Below are 19,372 nucleotides of genomic sequence, written 5' to 3' on the forward strand. Positions count from 1 at the left end.
GACTGTGCTCTTCACATAGTGCAGGAGAAAGTGACAGACACTGGGTATATCTAGCAACTGGTGGTGTAATTTCCAGCTTGGATATACATACCTGCTCTAGCTCTGATTGAGGTAATGTGCTAAAAGTAGAAATATAGCCCTGGTGATGTGAGCAGCAGGATGGGCTAGCCATCTGAGTACGATCCCATCTGAAACATAGATACATACTTAAGCAGCTAGACCATCCTGCCACTTGCAACACTGTAGTGACACTACTATTTGTAGGGTGCTAGCTTGATTAGAGGTGGAAATTATACCTCCTGCTCTGGTGTAGACATATCCATTGTCTTCCCACTATCAGACTGTAGCAATCATTCAGATCCTGCAGTCCTAGTACAGAAATAACTTCCAGAATGTCACCAAAACAACAAAAGTATTTTAGAGGTCTTTGTGACCCGTTGTTTGACCTATCACAATGTGAAGGCCAAAAGGTTGTTAAAACTAAGTCTAGTTAACAAGACTGCTAGTTATTGACTTTCCCAGTCTGACTGGTAAAAGAGCTCAAGCAACAAAGCATCTCCCTATTAAATCAACAGTTTTACTTTCACTAAAAAGAGAAAAAAGCCCAGTCATGAGAAAATATCCTCTTCAGGAGATGAAGAAACCTTTTTCCATTGTACTTGTGCTGTTCCTAAAAGCAGAGTTGCACAATATCTTCAAACACAAAGTAGTAAGGTTTCCAAACCTTTGAAGTTAAGTTTGAAATTCATCCTTTTCAACAGGACTCCTTTGACACTGATGAATGACATTTTTACAATGTTACTTCCAGGTCATGACTCTTCATAAGCAGGAAGGCTATTTACTGTCGAGAGATTTGAACAGAGACTAACTAGCCCTGTATTTACATTCCTGAACTGGATATTAAAGGCAGTAATCAGAAACTCAGTATTTGTTGCCTTCTCGATTAAAAGTAAGTCAGGATATTATCTCATTTTTAAAATTTATTTAAATATTTTCAATTATTATCCAAACATTAAATCGAACGTATATTTGAGAAGGACTACACCTCTTAACCATTTTTATAACTGTTTATTTAAGAAGGTTTACAATAATTGCCATATAAATATCAGGAATAAAACATTAATATTACAACACTGGGCTTGTATTTTTGTTTAGAGAAACATTATGCAATGATATAATAGTGAACATCTATTTATCAGAATGTTATCATATTACAAAGTGAGCCTCTTACCACCAGCCTGTCTTGTTTCTGGTGATTTTATTAAATTGTATGAAACGAGTGACTACTATTTATCAAACCAGGTGTCTCTATCAAACATTAATATTCCAAAAAAATTGGACAGGCATGGTAGTTTCTTTGCAGGCGAATGTACATTGTCTGAGTATTGAATAAATAGTAATCAAGTATCTAAGCATCTGTCTTCTATTTTACTGGGGTATGTAACTGAAGGTTAATTTTTCCATAACAACATCCTCCCTTATTTTTTAGGACCACTTCTCTAATTTTGCGCTGTGTTTCTTTTCTCAATGAGAGGCAATCAGTAGCCTGGAATCTAGTAGCACATGAGTGACTAATTCTTCATTTCTTTGAGTGAGACCATTTCTACCATGAAGCCCCAACAATTTTTAATATTTCATTACTAATTGCATCCCAATACTCTCTAATGACTGAAAATGTCCATCATGCATAAAATCTCCTCTTTCATCACAATTTCTCCAACGTTTCCTCTGTTCAATGTCTCTTTCCATTTTAACCTGACTGGTGCAAGGTACCACTGAAACAGGATCTTAAACAAATTTTCTTTTATTGTACTACAAACTGAAGTTTCTGGTCATCTTCTTTTCCAGATCAAAGCCCATTCCTTTTGAGTAATTTGTCTATCCAAATCCTTTTCCTCTGGTGCATATATAAACCATATTGCTTTGTTAGGAAAGATGTCATAGGTGAGACTAAATGATCTTGTGGTCCTTTCTATCCTTAAATTCTATGACTCTATTCAAAGATTGATATAAATTAGTTAGATTTTTTCTTTCCTAATTGACCAGAAGCCATTGTGTCTATGAAAGTTAGCTTTCTGTATAAAATAACTTTTCTAGAAAGTTGCGAAGCATAGGATGGGATCCACAAAGATATTTAGGCTCCTAACTTCCATTGCGGTTGTTCTCAACCCATGGCCCAATCAGCACACAGCTGCAACCCATGTGACATCCTCACGGCCATACAGGTAGTATATATATTAGAGAGCTGCATATGCAATCCACAGTGGTAAATAGATTGCGAACCACTGTTCCATTGATTTCAAAGGCAGTTAGGAGCCTAAATATCTTTGAGGATCTGAGCCATAATGCCTAACTTGAGGGCACTGGTACCATGGGAGAGTGGGACAGTTAAAGATCAAGGCAGACAGAGACATTCCAGAACCAGTGGATATGAAAAAGGTATAGCTGATCTCTGACTTGCTTATGGTATCAGGCAGGGCATCAAACTCCCAAAAATACAAATAGTAATCCACTGTAAACAACTACTGTTTTTCCTTGAAGGTAAATAAGTCCACTCCCACTTTTTCTTATGGTCAGGTGGGCAGCTCATGTGGTAACAGTCTCTTTCTGCAAGTGGTTATCACACAAACAACAGGTGTCACACCCTTCTATCAAATGTATATATTCCTGGCCAGTAAACATACTCTTGAGCCTGTCTAAGACAGCTGTCATGCCCAGTTGTGAGGCATATTTTTTTTATGACATCCCAATGCAATGAGGTGGGGACAATAGCTCTCTTCCTCAAAATATAATTATATCCTGCAACTCAGCTCATCTTTAATTTGAAAATATGGTTCTGCTCCTACCAGTAGTTAGCTTATGCCTTCTGGCCACCCTGCTAGTATTGCTGTCTTGACTGCCTGTAGTTGGATTTTTTTCATAATGTCTTTGATTTCCATCAGCTTAACCTAGAAGATAGTGCAGCAAGTTAATGGATTTAATATCCTGATTTCTCTTCCCCCAACTCCCTGGTGCTGGGTATATATGACCTGCTCAGGGTGTCAGCTAACCCCAGTAATTGTTCTGGACAACATCTGATCTCTACCTGGTAGTGCTGGATGTGCATCAACATGAACTGCAATCTCTTTGGAGCACTAAGAATGGACTTTGCCATGACTGTCTCTAGGAATTTTGTGGTCTGATTGCACTATTAATGAGTGATCATAAGTGTGCTGATGGAATCACTCAACCCCAAATACAAGAACCACAAACTCTTTTTCTATTTGGGCATACCCATGTTCAATCTCTGACAGGGCTCTGTAGGCATAAGCAACCGGCTGCTTCTGTAAAAGAGCTACACCCAATCCTTTCTCCAATGCATCACACTGGACTGTCAGTGGCTCTCCTAGCATCCATTATAATTTATTTCAGTATGTTAAATGCTTGCTGTTGGGAACCTGCCCACTCAGCATTCTGCCTTGTGAGTTGATGTATTGGTTCCACTGCTGCAGACAGGAAGGGAGAAAAACTGGACAGAAAATGTATCATTCCTATGAGCTATACCCCTTGCATATTCACTGGCACAGGCATGTCTCTGACTGCTTTGATCTTGTTAGAATTTGCTTTCAGTCCCTTTGCTGTGAGCAGATGTCCCAAAATATATATCACCTCGAGCTCTTTGAATTGCATTTTTCTGGCTGAGTTTTATGTTCTTGTCCTTGTATTGCTGTAGAAAAGCCTGTAGTTTTCTGTCATGGTCTTGTTCAGCTTCTGTTTCATTGCTCCTTTCACCTATACTGAGGATATCATCTGCAATTATTTTAACCCAGGCAGTCATTCCAGGGTCCCGTCTAGAACACTTTGGGTGCTAGGCTTGCGCCCACCAGCATGTACAGCCATCTGTAGCAATTAAATGGTGTTGCGAAGGTGTCAGCATGTTGGACTTTTTATCCAGGTTTATGTGCCCAAACCCATTCCTCACATCATATACCATAACGATTCTGGCTTTGGAAAGTTCTGGCAAAATTTTTATCAATTGTGGGCAGTGGATAGTGGCATCTTTTCAATGCCTGGTTCACTGGCTTTGGGTCTCTGCAGATGTGTAATTTGCCTGTTGGTTTCTTTACCACCACCATGCTGCTTACCCAGGTTCTAGTGGCTTCTACAGGTTCTATGATACCCCTGCTCTGCAGACTTTCAAGATCCTTCAGTACTGGATGGCACAGTGTCACTGCAATTTTCCTTTTGTTGTAAGCACACAGGTTAGAATATAAAAAAAGCCCAAGGTTAGAATATCAGGGTTGGAAGGGACCTCAGAAGGTTATCTAGTCCAACCCGCTGCTCAAAGCAGGACCAATCCCCAGACAGATTTTTTGCCCCAGATCCCTAAATGGCCCCTCAAGGATTGAACTCACAACCCTGGGTTTAGCAGGCCAATACTAAAACCACTGAGCTATCTCTCTGGGGTCTACTTCTGGTTGCAGCTTTCCTTTGAGGCACTCATCGCCTTTGAAAGCATCCCCATATGCTTTTAAAATTGTCTCCATTGTCCACGGAACGCCCCGTTTTGCTTCTTGCACTGCAGCTATAAAATTCTGACACTATATCCTGATCAGATCCATGGCTTCTATAGCTGTATACCCCAAGAGAGGTCTGGAGTGTTTACCATCCACCACCACAAACTTCAGTTAACACTATGAGGTCACATATTCCTATAGGCTACATCAGGGATCGGCAACCTTTGACACATGGCCCGCCTGGGTAAGCACCCTGGCGGGCCGGGCTGATTTGTTTACCTGCCGTGTCCACAGGTTCAGCTGATTGCAGCTCCCACTGGTTGTGGTTCACCGCCCCAGGTCAATGGGGGCAGTGGGAAGCAGCGGCTAGCACATTCCTCGGCCCACGTCGCTTCCCGCAGCCCTCATTGGCCTGGAGCGGCGAACCGCGGCCAGTGGGAGATGTGATCGGCTAAACCTGTGGACTCGGCAGGTAAACAAATCAGCCTGGCCTGCCAGGGGGCTTACCCTGGCGTGCCGCATGCCAAAGGTTGCCAATCCCTGGGCTACATTATGCTCCCACTGTACATTAGCAGACTGCGCCTTCCCTTTGTAATGAGCGTGTTTGAGTCCAGTTCACACTGAGGAATCACATTGCGGGAAGCCCCACCATCCTGCTGAAATCGCAGAGGGCATTTCACTATTAACAGAGTTGCATGTACAGAGGTTGGTGTTGTCCTTTGTGTCCCAGCAGCCTGAACCTGATATGCTCTTGGACTCATGTCATCACTGCTGTCCATTTCCCTCTTGTACAAGTCTGACTGAATCTTTGAGACCTTCCTCTGCTCTTGCATACACTGACAAAATGGCTCAAATTGCCATATGCAATACTGTCCTAGCTCAGGGCACTGCTCCTTTACCAGCTCATGCTTTCTCCCAAAGTAAATGCATCTCACTATGGGTATGATATCCTGGCCACCTACTCTCCTTTTCCGTTGTCCCATCTCATGTACTTCTTGGGGTGTTGTGCCTCCTAGGGCTTTCATCCTGTCTTTTGCGGCTTCTACTGCATGCCCGACATTTAAGCATCTGTCTAATATGGGATCATCTTCCCTGAGCAGCCGCTCCCACAGGTGGTGATCCCAACTGCCACAGTCCCGACTAAGGAAGTCTGTCTAGTCCCCATATATATATAAAACAGTAGCATAGGGATCTAATCTCCACACCCCTTCAAACTGGTCTCTAGTGAAAAACCTGTGTTGCTCCACAGTTTCGTTTTGCTGTGGGGAACAACAGGTCTCCAGGGCTCCTAGGACTGCAGTGAGGCTGGAGGCAATGGTGAGCTTCAAAGTGCTGCAGATTTCTCTGTCTTGTTCCCCAATAAGGTAAAATAATAGTTTATCTTTCCTGCTGTTTTCATTCTCCTCCATGGCCAGGATTGCACATTGATTAGCTAGCATTTTTGATAAAATCTTTGTATCGTGATTCAGCAGTGATATGGCCTATAAGAGGTGCATAAAGATAAGGTCTTTTCCAACTTTAGGGAAAACAACAGTAGCTTCTTTCATAGATAGTGGAAGTTCCTTGACAATTAAAGGTACCCCCCAATATAAACATCTTGAAACATTTAGCTGAAAATCAATCAGATCCTGGAGTTTTATCACTTTTCATCCTTGCAATTGCCTCTACAATTTCTTCTGATACTTCTTTCTCTAAAAGTTCTTTATCAATTTCATACATCTTTGGCAAGCCTGCTGTATTTCTAGATAATTTTGAATACCTTCAGAGCTTGGAGTATCTGAAGTATATATACCTTTATAATAAGCAGCAAAAGTGACACATTTCATTAGGATGAACAACTCTCTTTTGCTGATTGTTTTGCTACTGAATGCCTTTAGAGTTCGAAGCCAATAACTTATCACTTTTATTTCCTTTTTTGTAAAACATCCGTATATCTAATGGCTTTTTCAGTAGTCTGTCATCAACATATGCAATTCCCCCCTAATATTAATGAATTATGTGTATACTTTTTTTGAACCTATGTTTTAATGAATCTCTTGTAACCTTTTTATGTCCTATTCTGCTTTTAATTGTTCTTGACTTATTTCCCTTTTCAAATGAGAGGCTCTGCTAACCAGCTGATCCCTAAATACTTCTTTACCTGCCTCCTATAGTAGAACTCTCTTTATATTGTTCTGCAGATTCATCTTTGCCCTGGAGAAGCAAAAAATCATGTTCCAAAAAAGTGATCTTTGGGACCCATCCAAACTATCAATTATTGCTTCCAATGGGACACGATCTGACCATGTAATAGGGCCAATTTCTGTAGATTTCCCTCATTTCTTTAAGGATTTAAAGATTAACACTAAATCTATTATTGTATATAAAGTATGACTGACTAGAATGTATAATCTCATTCTGCTGGATGCAATTCTCTCCAGCAATCTGAGACAGAATTGTTGGTATAGAAAGTCTAATGCTGCATTCATTTCCTTAGCTAATTTTTTTATCAGATCTGTCCCAGTAAGGAATCAGTGTACAATTGAAGTCTCCTCCAAATATAATTTCCCTTTCCCATAATAATGTTGCAACATTTTAAAGAAATCCTTTAAAAAGTTATTTGCTTTTGACTCGTAGTATATACTGAGCCCACTGTTATTACTAAGCCAGCAATTGTACCCTTTAATAAAATAAACCATCCCTCCTTATTCTTAAACTGATATTTAATCTGAAAAGTTACATGTTTAGCAAATATTATGCCCATTCTTCTTTTCTCTGGCTGAAGCAAAAAATGTCTACTGAAACCATTCACTGCTCATGACCATAATTTGCCCCTCCTAAAAAATGAACTTCTTGAAGTTAAATAAGTTCAGTGGGCTTGAGGGGTTTAACTAGTAACAAAAGGGGAGGGTAAAAAGATGGAAGATACGAGGACTCATTTAGCACAGAATCAAGATGTTGAGTACAAAATTAAACAAGGAACCAAAGGACAGGAAGAGAAGGAATTATTTAATTATCTACAAACCAATGCTAGGAGCCTTGGTAACAAACAAGAGGAATTAGAATTGCTCATTTATTAGCATGAATTCAAGCTAGATACTATTACTGAAACTTGGTGGGATGATTCACATAACTGGAACATTAAAATCAATTATTACAACCTATTTAAGAAAGATCAAGTGGGTAAAAGCTAAACTGAATCTCACTCTCTAAGCAGGGGGAAGGAATGCCAAATCCCAGTGAAGAAGAGAGGGGGTGGGGGTAGGTGTTCTTACAGAGGCGCCGACTCTGTGGGTGCTCCAGGGCTGGAGCACCCACGGGGAAAAATTGGTGGGTGCTCTGCACCCACCAGCAGCTCCCTGCCACGCCCCTCTGCCTCAGCTCACCTCCGCCTCCGCTTCACCTCTTCCCCTGAGTGTGCTGCGTGCCCATTTTTTCCCTCTGGCTCCCAGCGCTTGCGCTGCGAAACAGCTGTTTCACGGGGGCACGTGCTGGGAGGGAGGGGGGAGGAGGAGGAATGTGGTGCGCTCGGGGGAAGAGGCGGGGCCGGGACAGGGATTTGGGGAGGGGTTCAATAGGGGCAGGGAGGGGGCGGAGTTGGGATGCGGACTTTGGGTAAGGGGTTGGAATGGGGGCAGGGCAGGGGTGGAATCAGGGCGGGGCCAGGGGGGCATGAGCACCGGGAAAAGTTGGCGCCTATGTGTTCTTATATGGTGGTGTGGGTACTGCCTAAGGAGTTCTAGACATCATTTGGGCCTCCTGTCTCCACTGTATAAAGAGGTAGCTGATTAGAGTCAGTTGAGAGTCCCTGTTTTGTTCAGTGATCACTAGACCTGAAGTCACTGATAACCAGGTCTGGGTGCTGAACCTTACACCTGCTGTGGGACAGTGTTGCAGTGAAAGTGACTGCACAGCTTGCACTAACAATGAGGTTCCCCACTATCTGCTGAAGTCATTGAGAGCTGGATTATGTGTTGGAACTTCAGAATGTTATGTCACGGTAGAGAAGCAGGTGGCAGAGTGAACGATGTAGCAGAGAGGCAGCGGTAGCAGAGTGAACAGCGGCAGCCGTGGGCAGCAATGGCAAAGTGAATGGCAGCAACTGTGAGGCAGTTGCAGCAGTGGCTGCAGCAGCAGAGGCATTGCTCGATTCCTTCGCCTTTCGCGGGGTGGGAGGAGAACCTCTGTGAATGCACCTCTGAACTCTGGGTCTCCACTAACCAAGCAACTGTGAGTGGGTCCTACAGAGGAGGAAGAGGAAGAGGAGGAGGGTGTGTGTGTTAAGGGACATTTGTTTGTTGGGCTTTCACACTGCAAAGTGAGAAACTGAAGCAAAGAATAATGCCCAACATACTGTGTGGTGGGTGTTTGCCTATCGTCACATGCTTTTGAATTATGGTTGCGGTGTTTTGCCAAATTAATGTTGGGTCCTCCTTCCCCTTTTAATCAAAGATCATTTTGTTGTACACAGACTTAATGCTTGTGAGAGGGGAAGTATTACCCCTTAGAAGCACCCAACGGCGTTATTTCGTTTTCCCAGATTACTTGGTGAGACCTTGAGCCAGTTCTATTTTGTGTTGTTAAGAGAAACCACTAGACATTGAACCTGGCCCTTGTTGTTGCCGATTTCACCTGGCAGAAGGGTTACAGATGTAAATGGTAGAATTACATATAATAACGCAGAAAAGGCAGAAGTGTTCAATAAATATTTCTGTTCTGTATTTGGGAAAAGACTGATGATATTGTCTCACCATATGATGATAACACTCTGTTCCACTAGTATCTCAGGTGGATGTTAAACAACAGCTGCTAAAGTTAGACATTTTTGAATCTGCAAGTCCAGATAACTTGCATCCAAGAGTTTTAAAAGAGCTGGCTGAGAAGCTAGACTGTTTTTATTGATTTTCAATAAGTCTTGGAACACTGGGGAAGTTCCAATAGACTGGAAGAAAACTAATGTGCCAATATTTAAAAAGGATAAAGAGGTTGATCTAGATAATTATTGGCCTGTCAGTCTGACATTTATCCTGTGCAAGATAATGGAGTAGCAGATAAAGGATTCAATTAATAAAGAATTAAAGAAGGGTAACATAATTAATGCCAATCAACATTGGTTTATGGCAAATAGATCATGTCAAACTAAATTATTTTTTATGAGATTACATGTTTGGTTGATAGAAGTAATTGTATTAATGTAATATACTCAGACTTCTGTAATGCATTTGACTTTGTACACATGACATTTTGATTAAAACCTAGAATTATATATGGTTAACATGGCACATATTAAATGGATTAAAATCTGGCTAACTGATAGGTCTCAAAATGTAACTATAAACAGGGAATCATCATGGAAAGGGTGTATTTCTAGTGGGTCCCTCAAGGATTGGTTCTTGGCCCTAACATTTGTATTAATGACCTGGAAGAAAACATAAAATCATCACTGATAAAGTTTGTAGATGACACAAAATTGGGGGAATGGTAAATAATGAAGAGGACAGGTCACTGATTCAGAGCAATCTGGATTACATGGTAAACTGAGTGCAAGCAAACAATGTGTGTTATGTTCACATCTAGGATCAAGGAATGTAAGCCAGACTTACTCGATGGGGGACTATATTTTGGGAAGCAGTGACTTTGAAAAAGATTTAGGGTTTATGGTGGATTATCAGATGAACATGAGCTCTCAGTGTGATACTGTGGCCAACATGCACTCACTCCCTTGATGAATAAACAGGGGAATCTTGAGTAGGAATATAGAGGTTATTTTACCTCCGTATTTGGCACTGCTGCAACTGCTGCTGGGAGTACTGTGACCACAATTCAAGAAGGATGTAGAGAAATTGGAGAGGATTCAGAAAAGAGCCAAAAAAATGATTAAAGGGTTAGAAAATCTGGTTTATAGTGATAGATTAAATCTATTTAGTTTAACAAAGAGAATGTTAAGGGGTGACTTGATTACAGTCTATAAGTAATTACATGGGGACAAATATTTACTAATGGGCTCTTCAGTCTAGTAGAGAAAGGTATAACAGGATCCAATGGCTGGCAGTTGAAGCTAAACAAATTCAGACTGAAAATAAGGTGTACATTTACAGTGAGCATGATTAACCATTGGAACAATTTATCAAGAGTTGTGGTGGATTCTCCATTACTGGCAAAAATTTTAAACCGAGATTGGATATTTTTCAAAACTATATGCTCTGGGATTATTTGGGGGAAGTTCTATGGCCTGTGTTATACAGGAGGAAAGAGTAGATGATCACTATTGTCCTTTCTGTCTTTAATCAATGAATCGAGGCCCCCTTACTGAAAACTTCCTGCACCAACAGTCCTTGTATGATAGAGCTATGGGCTGTTTAGATTCAGCACCTCAGCTGAACCCATATGTTGTGATATCACATAGAGAGAGAGGCTGTGAGGTAACCCGGGCACAACCCATTTAAATTGTGCAGTAAATTACTCATCGGTAAATTGATGTAATTTACATGATGACAGAATGGAAGGATGGGGCTGAAAAAGCAAATAGTGTGTGTGTGCAGGTTGTTTACTTTATTCTGCTTAAATCCCACCTTTCCACACCCTCAGTGTGTAATTTTTCATCAGGCTTCTGTACTAAATCTGCCAACAAAAATGCCAGCTTTGGATAGTGGTTTGTACTGTGGACAACTTTCCACTATGAATACCAATTCAGCTTTCCATATAAACCCCACATTCAGATTGTAACAACTTTTGTTTACTACTGAACTGGGTCAGAATTAGATTAGCAAACTTTAACTATGTCACCCTATCTTTTGAATCCCTTCACTACTTCACTCTTCTCTATCGTATAAAACATAAGCTTCTTGTCTTCACTTTCAAGTCTTTCACGACCTATCCCTACCTTACCTATCATCTCTCATTCAGTATTGAAAGGTTAACTCCAACCTCAGATTGGTCCATGATGTCAGCCTCTCTCATCCACTTGTTAAATTTTCAAACAAGCCCCCTCATCCTAGGGACATGCTCCCAGTAAACATCTGTAAAAACCAACTCATTATCATCCTTCAAACTCTCCTTTGCCATGAGGTCTACAAAAACATTGTCAACCTTAGGCTGCTCAGGTGCTGAGACCACAGCCTACCACGCTGATCATAATGTCTCATTGTTTCTTTGTATCCCCCATCTGTCTGTGGTCTCTTGTCTTATACTTAGACTATAAACTCTTTGGGGCAGGGATTATCTTTTTGTTCTGTGTTTGTACAGTGCCTAGCACAATGGGGACCTACTCCATGGCTGGGGATTCTAGGCACTATGATAATACATACAATGATAATAATTAATAACCTATTACCAATGACCACGCCTCTCTCTTCTAATTCAACGATAGTTGATTCTACCCACTAGTCATGCCCCTCTCTTCAATCACCAATTCCGTTCATTCTCCTTCTCATCCAGGTTTCTAAACAGTTTGTATAATTTTCCTAATGTTTCCTAATAGACATAAGAAGAACCTGTTTGTCCTTATTCTTTATAATAGTTAAAATTTTAATTTAGAAACGGAAATTAGAGCCTAAAACTTTCTAAAAATGCTGTGTCCAGAAAATCATTCTTTCCTTTTTGCCCTCTCTCCTCGTTATACTTAGATTTTGCAGACATCTGTATCATCACCTACGATATTATGTATGTAAATGTGAACCGAAGTCTATGCACAACAACATAGGTTAAGGAAAGTTTCATCTTAAATCATAAGTTCACTTGTCTTTAGATATTTAAACCAGATACTAGAATGTTAATGTATTTTTCCTTTATTATAGCTTTTAAAAAAGGAATAATGTAATCTGATTATTAATACAATAGTCCAGGGATCAGCAACCTTTGGCACGCGGCTCGTCAGGAAAATTCGCTGGCGGGCCGGGCTGGTTTGTTTACCTGCAGCGTCCGCGGGTTCGGTCGATCGCAGCTCTCGCTGGCTGCGGTTCGCCATTCCAGGCCAATGGAGGCTGCAGGAAGCGGTGTGGGCCAAGGAATGTGCTGGCCACCGCTTCCCGCAGCCCCCATTGGCCTGGAACGGTGAAACATGGCCAGCGGGAGCTGCGATTTGCCAAACCTGCGGACACTGCAGGTAAACAAACCGTTCCGGCCCACCAGCGGATTTCCCTGATGGGCTGCGTGCCAAAGGTTGCTGATCCCTGCAATAGTCCATCAGGATCTGCTGCTATTAAATTCCATTAAATTTAGGCTTGGATGGTTTAGATTTTTATGTGAAAATATCAGTAAACATTGATTTCACCATACATACACAAACTGATGAAAAAATATTTCCATCTATGATCATCTAAATTTCCAGATAGGCAAAGTAAGAAAAATGTTGCTTGAGAATTTATTAGAGTTTTAATTTAAGGATATTTACACTGTATATTTTGACATTTGATGTTGAGAATTCATGTTTTAATGGATTAACTTTTAACAGTTTAGGTTTAACTTTTTGAATCTCAAAGTCCACTGTCATAAAACAATTACTGTCAGGTTCCTCTACAATTTCCCACAATTTGAAAATCTAAATTGATTAAAAAAGGCTTAAAATGCATAATTTTGTACAACTGTGAAAATTTAAATAGATACAAATCAAAACGTTTAAAAATAAACATCAGTATTATCTGTCAAAATTTAAAAAATATCAAATTCTCCAAAACCTAATTGCATTAGTCAGAGCTCAGTTACTTAACAGTTACACTCCTTCCATCATCCATACACATATGTGGATAGATAATCTGTGTATTCTGAGTGTTTATAGCAATAAAATAATCTTCATTATTTTGCTAACCCTTATACAATTTGTCTTGCTAATGTTCAAGGAATATTCTTTTTTCCCTAGTACACTGATGGCTAAGTGTACACTGTGCTAGTCCCAGTAACTATGCATATTAAAATCTTTTAGAAAGAGCAGTATCTGCTTTTTAAGACAGCAATATTTTGGCCAATGGATTTTTTTTATTGCCAAAGGAATTAGTTTATAATATGACTAAAAAATTTGCAAACTTCCAACTTTTAAGTTAAAACTGCTTTTTATGTGAAGTGAATTACTGCAAAAATGTCTCAAATCTCAACCAAAGCCGTTAAACCACCAGTTGATAAAATAAAGTAAAAAATTTGTCAGATTTATTAGTAAGGAGAGCAAATTTGACCTTTAAAGGATCCTTCCAATTAATTTTAAAATATAGTCTAAAAACAATACATTTTATTTAAAAAAAAAACAGTTAAGGTTGTTGTGTGACATCACCATACTTACCTATCAGATCATTTACAAAATCCAAGCACTTATAAGCAAAGAAAAATAATTCAAGACATATTAAACCGTGTATGTAACATAATACATTTTAATGTATTCTATACAAAACATAAATATGTTATTCTTATCAAGTGTAAACAAACACCTTTTTCAATACAACACAATCTTTATTCTTACCCATGGCATTTTTAATGTGTTATATTGATTTTTGTATAATTTTAAGGAATACTTTTACGTTTCAAGTATTATATTTATAGACAGAATATTTTTATAAAATAGTTATAATTACTCAAGATTTACAATGCTGTATATGTTGCTTTATAGGAAAACATATAACATTTTTTATTTATAAATTATGGACCAAATCATCAGTTTGTTGTCTAACCCATAATAAAGGATGGTACTTTGTTGTGCTGCTCCTGGAAAACCACAGTAAGTCACAATCTCTCTCTTGGTTTTTCTGCTGCTCTGGGAAGGGATAAACTATCCAGGTCTCTATACTTGTAGTATATTTTCCCTGATGTGTCAACTTAACTACACCACGTGTGGAATCAAGGTTTCACCCACCTGGGTGAAGGCAGGGACAGAGTGGTTCTGCAAAGCCTGCTTCCCTTGCATGAAAAAAGAAGAGGTATGTGGCACTGGTAGAAAAGAATAAAAGGATCCCTTACGACGCCCCTGCTCCCTTCTAGCAGTGAGCAGGATGGGCCATAGTCTGGCTATATGTATATGGACTTGTATCTGAAGCTGATAAATGTCTCATTAATGTGTACATATGTAGGGCCAGATTCTGCCACACTTATGTTAAGTAGTACAGTGCTTTGCAATAAGTGCCATTGATTTAAATGGTACTATTTGTGTCAGTAACTAAGTAAGAAGTTCACAATCTGGCCATGTTTATATTTCTTCTTTAGAAAGGTTTTGTATTGAGATTACAGATGAAATAATTGTATTTATTTTGTGTCAGAGTTAAGACTGTTCTGTTGTGATAAAAAGTGCATTTCTTAATACTTGATCAAAATAATGTGTTTATGTTTATTATGTAGGCAACCTAAGATTAATTATATCTAACTTTTCATTTCCTTGCTCTTAAGAGCTTGGGTTTTGTAAATGATGTGATCGGTATCTATACTACTGTGGCTTATCAACTTTAACTGTTCTTTTAAAAACAATTTCTTAGGGCTTCCAAAAATTGCTCAGACATCTTTCTTTTGTCCACGTAAATTAAAATAGTTTTAAACATTTAAATAAATGACAGACAGGTATCAGATTATTAAATTACCATGAAGTGAGCTGTACTGCCCTACTTAATAGTGACTACTACTTCTCCATAATATACATAGAAAAAGCAATGAAGGGCATGGGAGAAGAATTATCTTAAACCTATGTTCTACATCTTTTAAAAAAACAACAAAAATTCAATTCCATTAAGGCCTCCAACCCCCAAAACAAAAGCCAGTGCTTACCCAACCACAAATTGTTCCTGCAACACTTGCAATTTCTGCTCCATTTCCCCTCTATATTTTTCTTTTAAACTGTCAAAAGCAAACAATGAAATAAAGTAATTTAGACTCTTATGTGTATACTTACACAGACATTCACTTCAACTTTTTTTTTAATTTTGTAACTTTTCAATTGCAAATACCCCACGCACACTGAATTGTGGAGTAGCTCTGTGGAATAGCTCATAGTGAGTATGGCACTGGGATCTGGAGTAACCCCAACTCTGTGACAGCAGCTGTTGGAGTTGATGCAACACTGGGGTTTAGAGGAGCCCTGGCTCTGTTGGGTGGTGGCTTTGAGGTAACTCTAGGGATAGAGCAGCCTCCGCTCCATGGTAGAGATGGTATGTCAGTTGGGTTTGGATCAACTCCAGCTGTGTGGTGGCAGCACAGGCTAGAGAGGAGCAACAAACCGGGGATTTAGAGAAACTCCAGTCCTGTGGGGGCAATTGTTGGAGTGAGTGTGAAATTTGGGATTGGCGCAGTCCTAGATCTACACCTACAGCAATGAATTGGAGAAGTCTTGACACTAGGGTTCAGAGTAGGGCTGTCAAGCGATTAAAAATATTAACTGTGATTAATTGCACGATTAATTGCGCTGTTAAACAATAATAGAATACATTTTATTTAAATATTTTTGGATGTTTTCCACATTTCAAATATATTGATTTCAATTTCAACACAGAATACAAAGTGTACATTGCTCACTTTATATTTTTTTAAATAAATATTTGCACTGTAAAAATAAAATTCTCTTAATACAAGTACTGTAGTGCAATCTCTTTATCATGAAAGTTGAACTTACAAATGTAGAATTATGCACAAAAAAACTGCATTCAAAAATAAAACAATGTCAAACTTTAGAGCCTAAAAGTCCACTCAGTCCTACTTCTTCTTCAGCCAATTGTTCAGACAAACAAGTTGGTTTACATGTGCAAGAGACGATGCTGTCCGCTTCTTGTTTACATTGTCACCTGAAAGTTGGAACAGGCGTTCGCATGGCACTGTTGTGCCCGGCATTGCAAGATATTTACATGCCAGATGCGCTAAAGATTCATATGTTCCTTCATGCTTCAACCACCATTTCAGAGGACATGCGTCCATGCTGATGATGGGTTCTGCTCACTAACGATTCAAATCAGTGCAGACCGAAACATGTTCATTTTCATCATCTGAGTCAGATGCCACCAGCAGAAGGTTGATTTTCTTTTTTGGTGATTTGGGTTCTGTAGTTTCTGCATTGGAGTGTTGATCTTTTAAGACTTCTGAAAGTATGCTCCATACCTCGTTCCTCTCAGATTTTGGAAGGCACTTCAGGTTCTTATACCTTGAGTCAAGTGCTAGACCTATCTTTAGAAATCTCACATTAGTACCTTCTTTGCATTTTTTCAAATCTGCCGTGAAAGTGTTCTTAACATGAACAACATGCTGGGTCATCATCCGAGACTGCTATAACATGAAATATATGGCAGAATACATACAATTCTCCCTCAGGGAGTTCAGTCACAAATTTAATTAACACACTATATTTTAACGAGAATCATCAGCATGGAAGTATGTCCTCTGGAATGGTGGCTGAAGCATGAAGGGGCATATGAATGGTTAGCATATCTGGCATGTAAATACCTTGCAATGCTGGCTACAAAAGTGCCATGGGAACGCCTGTTCTCACTTTCAGGTGACGTAAATAAGAAGCAGATAGCATTATCTCCCGTAAATGTAAACAAACTTGTTTGTCTTAGCGATTGGCTGAACAAAAAATAGGACTGAGTGGACTTGTAGGCTCTAAAGTTTTACATTGTTTTGTTTTTGAGTACAGTTATATAACAAAAAAAATCTACATTTGTAAGTTGCACTTTCATGATAAAGAGATTTCACTACAGTTCTTGTATGAGGTGAATTGAAAAATACTATTTCTTTTATCATTTTTAAGAGCAGCAACATGACAATAGGGTTTGGAACAGCCACATCTTTGTGGAGTTAAGGACGAGACACAGCAAAAGTAACACTGGGGTGTGGAGTTGACCCAGCACCATGGTAAAGGTGGATCAAAGGAGGAGTGAAAACAGGGTGTAGAGCAGGTCCAGTTGGAGTGAATGTGCCTTTGGGGTGCAGAGCAGCCAATGTAGAGCACCACTAACTCTGTGGGACCAGGTACCAGAGTGAGGCTGACACTGGGTCCCCGGCTCGGTGGGGGCAGGGAGTAGTCAGGGTGAGGCTGGCACTGGCACGGGGTAGGTACCTGGCTCTATGGGGGCAGGGAGTAGTTGGGGTGAGGCTGGCACTGGCACGGGGTAGGTACCGGCTCTGTGGGGGCAGGGACCAGTCGGGGTGAGGCTGGCACTGGCACGGGGCAGATACCTGGCTCTGTGGGGGCAGGGAGTAGTCAGGGTGAGGCTGGCACTGGCACAGGGTAGGTCCCCGGCTCTGTGGGGGCAGGGACCAGTCGGGGTGAGGCTGGTACTGGCACGGGGTAGGTCCCCGGCTCTGTGGGGGCAGGGAGTAGTCGGGGTGAGGCTGGCACTGGCACGGGGTAGGTACCGGCTCTGTGGGGGCAAGGAGTAGTCAGGGTGAGGCTGGCACTAGTACGGGGTAGGTACCTGGCTCTGTGGGGGCAGGGACCAGTCGGGGTGAGGTTGGCACTGGCACGGGGTAGGTCCCCGGCTCTGTGGGGGCAGGGACCAGTCGGGGTGAGGCTGGCACTGGCACGGGTAGGTACCTGGCACTGTGGGGCAGGGAGCAGTCGGGGTGAGGCTGGCATTGGCACGGGGTAGGTACCCGGCTCTGTGGGGCAGGGAGCAGTCGGGGTGAGGCTGGCACTGGCACGAGGTAGGTACCTGGCTCTGTGGGGCTGGGAACAGTCGGGGTGAGGCTGGCATTGGCACGGGGTAGGTACCTGGCACTGTGGGGCAGGGAGCAGTCGGGGTGAGGCTGGCACTAGTACGGAGTAGGTACCTGGCTCTGTGGGAGCAGGGACCAGTCGGGGTGAGGCTGGCACGGGGTAGGTCACCGGCTCTGTGGGGCGGGGAGCAGTCGGGGTGAGGCTGGCACTGGCACGGGGTAGGTACCCGGCTCTGTGGGGCAGGGAGCAGTCGGGGTGAGGCTGGCACTGGCACGGGGTAGGTACCCGGCTCTGTGGGGCAGGGAGCAGTCGGGGTGAGGCTGGCCCTGGCACGGGGTAGGTACCCGGCTCTGTGGGGCAGGGAGCAGTCGGGGTGAGGCTGGCACTGGCACGGGGTAGGTACCCGGCTCTGTGGGGCAGGGAGCAGTCGGGGTGAGGCTGGCACTGGCACGGGTAGGTACCCGGCACTGTGGGGCAGGGAGCAGTCGGGGTGAGGCTGGCACTGGCACGGGGTAGGTACCGGCACTGTGGGGCAGGGAGCAGTCGGGGTGAGGCTGGCACTGGCACGGGTAGGTACCTGGCTCTGTGGGGCAGGGAGCAGTCGGGGTGAGGTTGGCACTGGCACGGGGTAGGTACCTGGCTCTGTGGCAGTGCCCGCTGGAGGGACGCTCACGCCGGGTGGGTGCTGGCGGTGGAGTCGCCTCCAGACCCCGGCGCTGCTCAGGTTCGGACGCAGCGCGGGATCAGCCCGCCGCTCTCGCTGCTCCCCCGGGCGGACAGGGGCAGTTACCAGCCTGGCTCCTGCTCTGCTCCTCAGAGCGTGCGTGCGCCGGCCGCAGCGCAGCGCGGTCCCAGCTCCCCGGCACCCGCGACCCAGCCGCGCCGTCCCGCCCCGGCTGCCGCCTTCCCGCACCCCGCGGCGGTTACAGGACAGGCCCGGCGGCTTCTCCCGTTACCAGGGCAACGCGAAAGGCCAACGGGCTGAAGGGCGAGGGCGGGCGGGGCAGGACCGGGCTGAGGAAAGGAGCTGGGGCGGGACCGGGGAAAGGGTCAGGCTCAGGGTCTGAGACCAGCGGACTTGCAGGGGACGGGGCAGGAGGCGGGTCAGAGAGTGATGGGGCGGGGCGGTGAGGGCAATGGGCAGCGAATGGGGCTGAGTGTGAGGGGACGGGGCAGGCAATGACAGGGTTGGGAGGGCAGGGGAGGGGGCTGAGTGTGAGGGGACGGGGCAGGCAATGACAGGGTTGGGAGGGCAGGGGAGGGGGCTGAGTGTGAGGGGACG

At 42.7% G+C, this 19,372-nt stretch overlaps 2 protein-coding genes across 7 annotated transcripts in view; one reads left to right on the forward strand and one right to left on the reverse strand.

Annotated features, from left to right (window-relative positions):
• The window catches only part of DEUP1 (deuterosome assembly protein 1), an 84,865-nt gene extending 65,708 nt beyond the window's left edge, over nt 1-19,157 (reverse strand). Inside the window, exons 1-3 of one of the 2 annotated variants that reach the window (XM_065581639.1) lie at nt 18,727-19,157; nt 15,213-15,281; nt 725-841 (exon numbers count right to left, since the gene is read on the reverse strand). Coding sequence is in view for 1 of the 2 variants with exons in the window: in XM_065581638.1 (XP_065437710.1) it covers nt 15,213-15,256 (44 nt within the window). In the remaining variant the exon portion in view is untranslated. The remainder of the gene's footprint in view (nt 1-724; nt 842-15,212; nt 15,282-18,726) is intronic. The other variant, XM_065581638.1, reaches the window with a different exon arrangement.
• The window catches only part of LOC101931329 (uncharacterized), a 167,396-nt gene that overhangs the window by 121,746 nt on the left and 26,278 nt on the right, over nt 1-19,372 (forward strand). The gene's annotated exons all lie outside the window — the stretch shown is intronic.

Source organism: Chrysemys picta, chromosome 1, assembly GCF_011386835.1.
Source record: "Chrysemys picta bellii isolate R12L10 chromosome 1, ASM1138683v2, whole genome shotgun sequence".
Taxonomy (NCBI): Eukaryota; Metazoa; Chordata; order Testudines; family Emydidae; genus Chrysemys; species Chrysemys picta.